Source organism: Nelumbo nucifera, chromosome 1 (genome assembly GCF_055504915.1).
Source record: "Nelumbo nucifera cultivar China Antique chromosome 1, China Antique-T2T, whole genome shotgun sequence".
In the NCBI taxonomy this organism is placed as follows: Eukaryota; Viridiplantae; Streptophyta; class Magnoliopsida; order Proteales; family Nelumbonaceae; genus Nelumbo; species Nelumbo nucifera.
Genome location: NC_142649.1, coordinates 125,388,369 through 125,399,603, shown reverse-complemented (window position 1 = coordinate 125,399,603; position 11,235 = coordinate 125,388,369). Strand labels below are relative to the sequence as shown.

Below are 11,235 nucleotides of genomic sequence, written 5' to 3'. Positions count from 1 at the left end.
TTTTTTTTTTTTATGTTTTTTCTAAAGAGATGGGAGTTGGGAGGTTTTCAGTCAATTATAAATATCAGGTTTCATTTTCCTTTTCTTTATTTACTGAGTTGCATTATTGTTGGCAGTAGTTGTAAAAGTTATCTAAATACAGTGCACGAAGTGTATTTAAAAAGCCAACCCCCGAAGCGTAGAATTGCTGCTCCAGGATATGGGAACTATTCGTACCCATTACTTAATTCGTAGGGGAAGGGTACTCTCATTACTATCCCTTATTCTGGCTTGTATAGTGAGCAACTCTCATGAGGAGACCATCCGCAGAAATCAATTCCCAGTCGAGTTTCTCTTCGGAACGAGTACTTCCGCCTATCAGGTGCCTGTCATTCCTGCTCTGTTAATTTTTGTCGTCTACAGATTTTCCCAACTCAGTTTTTTATTGTTCTATTGTTTGAATTTCTTGTCAAACGTCCAAATTGCAGACTGAGGGAGCAATTCTTGAAGGTGGCAGGGGTCTCAGCAATTGGGATGTGTTTAGCCACGTTCCAGGTGAAGATAATCCCGTCCTCCTCTCTCTCTACCTCTGTCTCCGGGGATCTCTAGAATCTAGTAATGGTATGTTCTTTCTTATTAATGAAACCAAAAAACTGCAGGGAAGATCGAAACAGGGGAAAATGCAGATACGGCAGACGACCATTACCACCTCTACTTGGTAACAGAATTGACCTCAATCCTTCACTTACCTGTTAAATCTTCATCAATGGATTTACAAACAGCCTACCTACCCTTTGCTTTACTTTACTTGGTTTTGCACAGCAAGACATCGACCTGATGCACTCGTTGGGGATAAATGCTTATCGTTTTTCCATTTCTTGGGCCAGGATTTTACCACGTAAGCATTAAAAAAGAAAAAGAAAAAAAAAATCATGTGCACCTTCTTCATAAATGATAAATCCCATTTAACTAAGTTCCTTGTATGCTATGCTGTAGGAGGGAGGTTTGGAGACGTTAATCCTACGGGGATCGCGTTCTATAACAGTATCATAGACAATCTCCTACGGAGAGGTGAGCCAGAGACTTGGAATTCTAACCAAATCTGGACTGATAGACCTCAAGACTAGAATTCTAACAGTGTCATATACAATCTCCTACTAGAATTCTAACAAATTAAGGCTTGTGTCGGCAGGGATCGAACCGTTTGTGACCTTGTATCATCACGACCTGCCACAAGAACTGGAGGACAGATATGGGGGATGGCTGAGCCCTCTAATACAGTAAGCCCGTGAACATTTGTTTCTCCTATCTGAATGTCGTTTAGATTTTATGAATTATAAAACAAAATTTCTGGGGAAGAGTATGTGTGTGTGTGTGTCAGTGTCACAAATCTTGTGATGAAGAGATAGAGTTTGAATGGGATTTTGATTTCGTTGGTGCTTATTGTTGCAGGGAAGATTTTGGATATTTTGCAGAAATCTGTTTCAGGAGGTTCGGAGATCGGGTGAAGTACTGGAGTAGTTTGAATGAGCCCAACTTGTATGCTCATTTTGCTTATCTGAGGGGAATGTACCCACCAGGTCGTCGTTCGGAGATGGAGCCTTTCACTGTGCTTCACAACATGCTGTTGTCCCACGCCAGGGCCGCTTATTTGTACCGGTCGCGTTATCAGGTATTGTACTAATTTGTAAAAGGATATCTTTTATGCAAAGCCAAACGCACCCTCATCCCCTCTCAAGAAAGCCAACTACGTCTAGGGGTGGATTCGAGCCGAACCGAGTCGAATAGTATGAGGTTCGTGCTCGGCTCGCTTAGGTACAAGGCTCGAGTTTGAGCTCAGTTTGAGCTAGAACCTTGAGCTCAAGCTTGGCTCGAGTCAAAAACTTGTAAATTTGAGTTTGGCTCGGCTCGAGTTCGATTAGAGAAAAATGTTTTATAAAAATAAAAAATTATATATAAAAAATATTTTTTATTTGATACTTAAAAAATTAAGAATTATAATATTTTTATTATATATTATTTTCTATAATTTTATGGGAGAAGTACAAATCAGCCCAACTCAAAATTTACTAGGCCCAAAGTACAGGGGGAATGCATCCTGACCGTGAATTGATGCCAAATTCACGTGCAGGATGTGGTTTATAGGGGGGACAAAGCTAATTGTAGAGGGGGGGGGCTGGAATTCAGAATTCTGCATCGTGTCTCCCTATTTTTCCCTAATTTTATTATATATATATAGAGAGAGAGAGAGAGACTCGCGAGCCTCATGAGTCAAGTTCTATTAGGCTTAATAAGCTCGACTCATTTATTAATCAAACTTATAAATTGGGATTGAATTCGGCTCAAAACTTGGTTGAAATCGAACCAAACCGAACTCGAATAACTTATAAAAAACTTGACTCGTGACCACCCCTAACTACATCTTCAGTTGAATCCCAAACCACCGTCTTTCAAATAATTAATTGAATCCAAGACACCATCCTAGCTACCCATCTAATCTAGGGATTTTTAGCCATCTAGGGTTTTTAAGAGTCACAAACAAAATATCCTAAGGGCAAATATCAAGTATACAAATGTTTTTCATCATAATGGAATCTGAAAAGACCATACACACCTACCCTGTGAATTGTCATTCTTTCCGCATAATGGCATCATCTATATGAATAATGAGTTGATAGTGATGCATATGCATACAGCAAAAACAAGGTGGCTCGATAGGAATTGTTGTGAATACAGCAATGTACGAACCCTTGAGAGACGAAGCGGTGGATCGTGAAGCTGTGAGTCGGGCTCTGGCTTTCTATGTTTCCGGGTGAGTCTCTATTTTAGTTTTCCTTTTTTTTTTTGTGTATTTGTTGCGTCCCTATCCCTCAAGGTTGTCTTTGGTTTGTTGGAAGGAAAAATAATTCCATTGCAAAAGGGAAAATAGTGGGAAAATCAACCCTAGTAACAATTATTAATCGATTAATAAATAATCTTTTTATTATTATTAATTATTAAATATTGATATTTTAATGAAATAATTTTATAATTAAATAATTTTGATAATTATCTAATTAATGATTAATTAAGAAATAAGAATTAATATTTTAATATTTATTTCATTAGTATTTACTATGAATTAATTAAGAGTTTTACTTTTATTATTAATTGTTTTTAATTATTATTTATTTATTCACTTCTTTTGTTAATTATTATTTTGTTAATAATACTTATTTATTATTTATTATTTTATTATTCATTAGATATTAATTATTTAAAATGCACAATTAGTTAATTAATTAAATATTTTACATTTTATTAGTTTATAAGTTATTATTAATATTATATTTTATTAATACACATGACTTAATTACTAATTTAAATATTAATTATTCATAAATTATTAAATTAATTTTCATTAATAAATTATTATTTTTTATTTATTTTAATTAAATTATTAATTATAAAATAATTATTTAATTATCAACTAATTAGTAAATTAATCAATTCTTAAATGTCCTTAATTAATTAATAATATTTTTTTTATTTAATATTTTATTGTTAATTATTAATTTGACTAATTATTTCATATTCTATTATTAATATTTTAGTTTTAAAAAATAATTAATTATTAAATTATCTATTAATTAATATTTTATTTTTTTTAAGTTATTTATTAATTTTTAGTTAAATTATTTTATTAATATGTTATTAAATAATAAATAATTTATTTATGGTTCATGAATCTAGTATTAAATCTTAGAAATAGTACGACAGGTGTTTTTTCTTTGTAAAACAAGTCTACCCCTATATTCCCACTTGTTTCCCACCAAAATGGTGGGATTGCACATCCCAAGAATTGGGATCTATAATCCCACTTTTCCCCATCCCATCTCTTGATATCCCCCACAAGGAAGGGAGGAATATCCCATTTTTTTTCTTCCCATCTAACAAACCAAACATAGCCCAAGAGAGTGTTCTCTTGAATACGATGAAACCGAGTTATGAACTCATGATCAACTTGATTTCAAACTAACCTAATGAGGAACTGGGTAAACACAATACCTAATACGTGTGTGTGTGCTTCTCTTTTCGGAATGTTCACATCTAGCACATGTTGGGTATACATAGGGGTGGACTCGAGCTAATACGAGTCGAATACCTAGCTATTCAAGCTTCGCTCACCAAAACAAGGTCAGGCTCAAGCTCAATTTGAAATAGAGACTTGGGCTCGAGTTCGGCTCAGCTCAAAAGCTCACAAGTTCAAGCTTGGCTTGGCTTTAGCCAAGCTTCCTATAAAAAATAAAAATATTTTTTTATATTACATACAAAAACTAAGAATTATAAAAATTATTATTGTCATACATATAAAAAATACAAATATTATATATAATATTTATTATTATACATATACAAAATAAAAATATACATATTAAAAATTGTTTTTAATTTACATACAAAAAATAAGACAAAAATTATATATAGGTCAACCCCCCCCCCGATTATGTAAATAAATTAATGTGTATGTAGAAGGTCCTTATAAACAAAAGGCTAGGGCTGTCAGTGGGTCAATTCTACTCAATAGTTCTGTTCTGAACAGACCAAACTGATTATATCAATCCTTGTTGTATGATTTTGTCCCAATTAGTAACCGGGTCCGTTTTGGTTATTGCTTGTTAAAAAACAACTTAGACTCAAACCTAATATTTTGTTAACAATATATAAAAGGTTTCCTAATTTTTTTGTAATTTTTATTATATTTTATTTTATGTATAAAAGTATAAATTTGATAAATAATATATAAGATAATTTTGATTAAAAACACTTGATTTATTAATTTATATATATAATTTTTTATTTTACTGTTATTTCTATTAGGATTATATAAAAGTAGCTTTTAAAACCACATGGTATACTTAAATAGTTTGGTCAAACAATAGAGTATATATATATTTAACTGAATCAAAGAGATACAATACAATCTTTATTGCTAATCATCATAGATTGCCTAATTACCGATCGAGCAGGGTGTTAGATCCCTTGATACATGGAGATTACCCTCCAGAGATGCGTCACCATCTTGGTGCTCGACTGCCCAAGTTCTCAGTGGAGGAGTCCAAGGCACTAAACGGCAGTATTGACTTCATCGGCATCAACCACTATTCAAGTTTATATGCCAAAGACTGCATCAACTCTCCTTGTCCTACAGGAGAAAGCCATGCATTCCTAGGTTTTGTTTACACAACCGGTTTTAGGGATGGTGTTGCAATTGGAGAGCCGGTATTAGGCATTTCCTATCCCATCACTCTCTCTCTCTCTCTCTGTAAATTAATTAATGCTCCTCTTCTTATCTTTCTTACTTATCTGGGATGTTTCCTGTTTTTTTTGGCAGACTCCGATGCCTAGATTCTTCATAGTTCCAGATGGACTGGAGAAAATGGTAGAGTACATTAAAACAAGATACAATAATAAACCCACTTTTGTCACTGAAAATGGTGAGAACTGAGAACTACACTACACACATATTAATGCATTATTAACGTTGCTATGTGTTCTATATATTCATTTCCTTTTCTCTGTAATTATTTACTGAATCGTGTTGATCGTGATTATTATTAGATACAGAGAGGGTGAATTGAAGATTGTTTTTTTTTCTTTTTTTTTTTTATTTTAGCATGCAGCTTAATTAATTAATAATCTTATTGCTGGATGGGTCGATGCGCTTGTACGAGTATTTAATTTGTTCAATATTAATTGTTCCGTGCAGGAATTGCTCAATTAGACCAACCTGGTCAGAGAGAAGTTTTACTGCATGACAACAAGCGAGTCGAGTTTTTGAAAGGTTACCTTGCTTCTCTTGCTCGAGCAATCAGGTGAGCCCACGGATTCAATTTCAACCAAAAGACTAAAACACTAGTTTTAAGATATCCAAATGTTGATGGAGATGACAATTGTAATTTTATATATTAAATTAAACTGCTCTTGATATGTTTAATTTAATTAAGATCCTGTTATCAACTAAAAATCTTTAATTACTACAACGTTCTGTGGCTTTAAATAAGCTAGTCGCTTTGAATTTGATAACAGGAATGGGGCTGATGTGCGGGGCTATTTTGTGTGGTCACTGATGGACAACTTTGAATGGACGAACGGTTTTAGAATGAGATTCGGACTCTATTACGTGGACTACCAAACGCTGGAGCGGACTCCAAAGCTATCTGCAAAATGGTACAGGGATTTCCTCACCCCCAACGCTACTGATGAATATGATGATCTACTAGTGAAGCGATCGAGGGTAGCCAATTGGAGAGGTGTTGAAGTAGATATATGATCATATCCTTCTTCCATTATCATTTTCATCATCACCCAACATGTTCTAAGCTTCCTCTGTTGCTCTCTTGCTAAATTATTCCTTTATGAACATGGAAGAGAATATGTTACTGTTTTTCCTTATGAATTCCCAGCATGATCAGATTTAGAGCATCAAATTCCACATCCAGGGTCAGGTTTATATATGCTCATCAACCGAATCATGCACTCTTGACTCTTGAAATGTTTACCTTCCACAATCTCTTATGCTTAATTTCCATTTGGCTGACTTCCATAGCATTCAATTACAATTTCATGCTTGTTTCTAATCTGCATTTTTATACATAATTTTTGGAAAATATAAGCTTCCCTTTTTCCTAGTTTATATTGGGGTAAGGACATACATCTTACAAGCATGAGGAGCAACGTCTCCTCTGATCCAAGCAAGGGGATCCTCTGGATTGGCCACCTGTTCAACCTCCAACCTAAGCAGCTCTCCACCTTACCTTGGTTGTTCAGCCTTCTTCACTAACAACCTGAGGACAAAAGGTTTAAAAGGACAAAAGCAGAGGAATGGCACTGGTTGCATCTCCTGCAACATAGTGCACCAAGGTGCACCAAGGTGTAAAGCTCAAAAGTTTTTTTTTTTTTTTCAAAAATAGTAAAATATAATAGAGCTTAGATCTAACAAATATATCTAAGAAATACTTTCATAGACATTGATAACATTAAACAAAATAGCAACTCACATTTTATATGTACAAACACTTCCATTTCAGCAAATAATTGTATGGATATGTTCGTTTTCTGAACCCATTTTCTAAACAACTATTGATATTGAATCAGAAGACCCCAAATATCCTGGACCAACATTGAGCAACGTCTCCTTTGATAATCAAACTAACTAGAAAACATTAAAGAGATTGAAACAGGGTATTTTGAACAAAATCAATTTATAGATTAATAAACATCTAGACACCTAAATTAATCAATCAGAGAAAACTTATCAGCACAAAAGAACTCACTGGTCATACGGGTTTCAAATCAACCAAGAGCAATCCATTACAAAAGAAAAATAAAATAATTCCATTGAGTAAAGAGGGAGAATAATTAAGAAATTCATTGGGGTTTTTTGTTTGGGAGAGCCTTGCATGATGAAATCTCTCACATACATTAGGGAGGAGTCGCATTTTCTTCTCAAATTAAGGCCAGATAGGGCCACTTAAAACTCAGCTTGAAGCCTAGTTTGATCCCAAGTTTATGAATCGCATATGAAAAACTTTTCTTAGCCTCCCACGAAGCTAACTATAACTTTGATCCACTTCCTAATTCATGAATTCCTGAAACCCTCTAAAAGTATTGGGTTTTGACACGTATGTTTGCCTTCACTTTATAATGGAAAATAACTTCTAAAAGCAACACTTTATCGATAAATCCAAAAAGGATAGAACTCTAATTTTATAATTAAAATACTAAGGAAATGGAGAATTCTGGCACACAGTTGGATGTTCAGAAATCAACCATAACTCACTTAATTCATGTCCGAACTGTACAATTATTATTGGTTATAGGATAGCCAATATAATAAAAAGAGAATCAAGACAAATGGAAAGACTTGACCACTCACATTTGTGTCACAGGTAGGTGACAAACCTAAAACAGTCATTCCATGCAACTTCAAGTTGGAAACAGACAATTTGCAACAACTAACCTTTACTTCTGCAAGTATTTTACCTTAGGTCATAACCTGTATATATGCATTGTTTAATAGGTAGAAAGGTTTTAAACCCATGTCCATGCTATTGTGGAATCAGGATTTACATGCATTAACAACTTAAGAAAGTTGCTATCTCATAAAGTATATATGATCTAGGGGTGTGGGTGGCAGGATTTTAATTCACGAGGTAAGAACCTATAGGGTTGCTAGACTTGCCCATTGGAAATGTCATCACCAGACAGATTGTAAGTAATTAAATTAATGAAAAGAAACAAGAATAAATTTGGATGCATACTTCTAGCCCTGATTGTGATCTTATCTTCGTCCCTTGAACTCCAAGTGGGTCCTGATTAACATCAATCACCTCCTTGTTTCCCAAGATCTGGAGAGTCTCTCTGCTAGCGGTTCTGATATTACACCCAATAAGTAAAGGAGCCTGTTACAAAAAAGTTTTCACATCTTGTAATTATGGTTGGAACTAGGGTTGTTCACGGGTTAGGTTGGGTCGATTTAATGATGTTTTTCCAATTGATTCGATTTGATCGGGTTATCTGAAATTGAAACCGAAACCGACCCTGTGTTATGCAAAACCGACCTGATCGGTTTGGGTCGGTTTCGGCTCTACTTAGTGGTGACTTAGTTGTTGTTCAAGTGTTCATTTCTAGCTCTACATTCCTAAAGGAAACCAACATTTCCTTAATGTTTTGTGGCCCATCCATGGATCCAATTGTGGAGGGAGCAAAGTTTGAGAGACAACTTAGTTAAGTAGGAACTAAGTAGGTTGTAACTACTAACTAGGAACTAGCTACTAAGTCGATTCGGTTCGAGCCGGTTTCGGTTTTCACACATGAAAATCGAAACCGAACTGAATCATCGGTTTATGATTTTTTATAACCCGAAACTGACCGGTGCTGAAGAAAACCTGACCGACTCAGATAGGGTCGGTCCGGGTTGGTCAGTTTGATCGGGTTGGGTCTTCTTATGAACAGCCCTAATTGGAACAGAACTAGAAAGTCTTATGTCTTACAAACTTACCTTCGTAAGAGCCCAAATGCTAAAGTGAGACTTGTACTCCTCTAGACTTATTCCTCCATTTCCGACTTCCAACATGTAAGGATCTATCAAAGTATTGGTAGCACCACAAATTAAGTGCTAGATATTTTTCCTTGGTGCGTAAAATTTTAAAAAAAATGTTTAATCTATAAATTCAAAGATTAAAAATTAACGAACAACAGAATTTGTGCAGTTCCAGTTTTCCAGAATTCACTAAATCCTAGTTCAACAAAACTAAATAAGCATGGAACTTTAAATCAACCCACCAATCACTACAAGAAAAATGGGTTTTAGTGACTGACGTATAGTTATGTCTGTCACTATAAATAATTCTATAGTGACGAATTTAAAGTTTCGTCACTAAAAATCCATTATTTAGTGACGAAGAAATTTTCCATCACCATAAAGAGATTATAGTAACGGACAGTTGAAGCTCCGTCACCAAATTATAATTTATAGTGAAGGAAAACTGAATATTCGTCACAAAAACAGAAAATCTTGATATATAGTGACGGATAATTGTCATCCGTCAGAACTGATAAACTTATAGTGATGAGCCACTTAATCATTGTCGCTAAATATTGAGTTATAGTGACGTACAATTAAATCATCGTCACTAAATGGTAAATTATAGTAACAAATAATTGAATGTCCGTCACAAAAGCATAAAATCTTGTTGTATAGTGACGGACAATTGTCATCCGTCACAACTGATTGATTTATAGTGATGGACGACTTAATCATCATCACTAAATATTGATTTGCAGTGACAGACAATTAAATATCCGTCACAAATCATAAAAGTTGATTTATAGTGATTAATAGTTTAATATCAATAACAAAATCTTTATTTATTGTGATGGATGTATTTGTCACAAATTTTTTTATCTTTAACAACGAATAATTAATGTTTCTTTCACAATTTAAAATCACGACATTTTCATTTTGGGATTTGTAGTGACTTTTTCTCATAATCATTGTTTAAAGGATATTTTGTTTTATATAATATAATTAACTGGACATTTGAATTGTTGAATTGATATAGTAGAAATCTGTTGAATTAAAAAATATAAGAGAAAAGATTTTGAGAAGTAGGAGAATTATATTCTGGCCGCCCCCTTCACTTGTTATTTATAATAAAAAATATAACAATATGAATAGGACTCAAAAACATAATAAGATTTGGACTGTTGTGGTTCCTACTACCTATCTAAATCCTAACATAACACAACAATCCTAAAATAATCACAAAAATCGTCCAATCTTCAACACTCCCCCTCAAGTTGGGAGTAGATGTCACACATTCCCAACTTGCGTAGATCATGTTCAAGTTTGTTTTTTGCAACTCCTTTAGTGAGAACATCAGTCAACTGTGACTCTAAAGAGACATAAGGCAAGCAAACTTCTCTGGTGGTTACCCTCTCCCTTATGAAGTGCCTATCAACTTCAATGTCTTTTGTTCTGTCATGCTGGATTGGATTATAGGCAATGTTAATTGCAACCTGATTGTCACAGTACAACATCATAGGCTCCTCTGCTTTCACCCCAATCTTGCTCAATAGACATCTAACCCAAAGTAGTTCTGAGACACCATGGGCCATGGATCTACACAGCCTCTGCACTTGACCTAGCCACAACCGATTGCTTCTTGCTATTTCAAGAGATCAAGTTTCCACCTACAAAGGTGCATACTCCTGATGTAAATCTCCCGTCATCTAAACACCCTGCCCAGTCTGCACCTGTATAGGATTCCAGTTTCAGATTTTCATAGTTTGAAAAAAGAATGCCTCTGTCTGGGTGCTTCTTTAGGTATGCAAGTATTCTCTCAATAACTTCCTAAAACTGAACCCGATGTACATGCATATACTGACTCACAAAACTGACAGCATAGGAAATATCTAGTCGTGTCATACACAAATACAGCAGTCAGCCAACCATTCTCTGATATCTCCCCACATCTTTTACCAACTCTCCATCCACAACATTAATTCAATGGTTTGGATCTACAGAGTGTTAGTTGGTTTGGTTCCTAACTTCCCAGTTTCCCATAGTAGGTCAAGAACATACTTTCTCTGAGAAATGAAAATCCCATGCTTGGATCTTGCAACCTCAATCCCCAAGAAGTATTTGAGCTCACCAAAATCTTTGATCTCAAATTCTTTTTACAATAGACTTTTGAGAGCATTAATCTCTTC

General features: G+C 34.5%; 1 protein-coding gene across 2 annotated transcripts; it reads left to right on the top strand.

Moving 5' to 3' along the window:
• The first annotated feature begins 96 nt into the window (after window positions 1–96).
• Window positions 97–6,581, top strand: LOC104609759 (beta-glucosidase 18-like). 2 transcript variants are annotated; one of them, XM_088894167.1, is made up of 12 exons: window positions 97–361; window positions 468–534; window positions 639–697; window positions 802–877; window positions 976–1,050; window positions 1,172–1,259; window positions 1,432–1,651; window positions 2,676–2,791; window positions 4,965–5,241; window positions 5,354–5,456; window positions 5,729–5,834; window positions 6,049–6,581. In XM_088894167.1, the coding sequence occupies exons 1-12, from the start codon at window positions 200–202 to the stop codon at window positions 6,290–6,292; spliced, it is 1,593 nt and encodes a 530-aa protein (XP_088750293.1). In that variant the 5' UTR covers window positions 97–199; the 3' UTR covers window positions 6,293–6,581. The 2 variants fall into 2 exon arrangements, with proteins under 2 accessions (XP_088750293.1, XP_010274443.2); XM_010276141.3 differs by having other exon boundaries at window positions 103–361; window positions 4,989–5,241.
• Window positions 6,582–11,235: the final 4,654 nt, after the last annotated feature.

Excerpts from the sequence above, each read along its gene's own strand:
- LOC104609759 (XM_088894167.1), top strand. The coding sequence starts at position 200 with ATGGGAACTATTCGTACCCATTACTTAATTCGTAGGGGAAGGGTACTC. Across the intron at positions 1,652-2,675 it reads TGTACCGGTCGCGTTATCAG|CAAAAACAAGGTGGCTCGAT; the intron begins GTATTGTACTAA and ends ATATGCATACAG. Across the intron at positions 2,792-4,964 it reads CTGGCTTTCTATGTTTCCGG|ATTGCCTAATTACCGATCGA; the intron begins GTGAGTCTCTAT and ends TAATCATCATAG.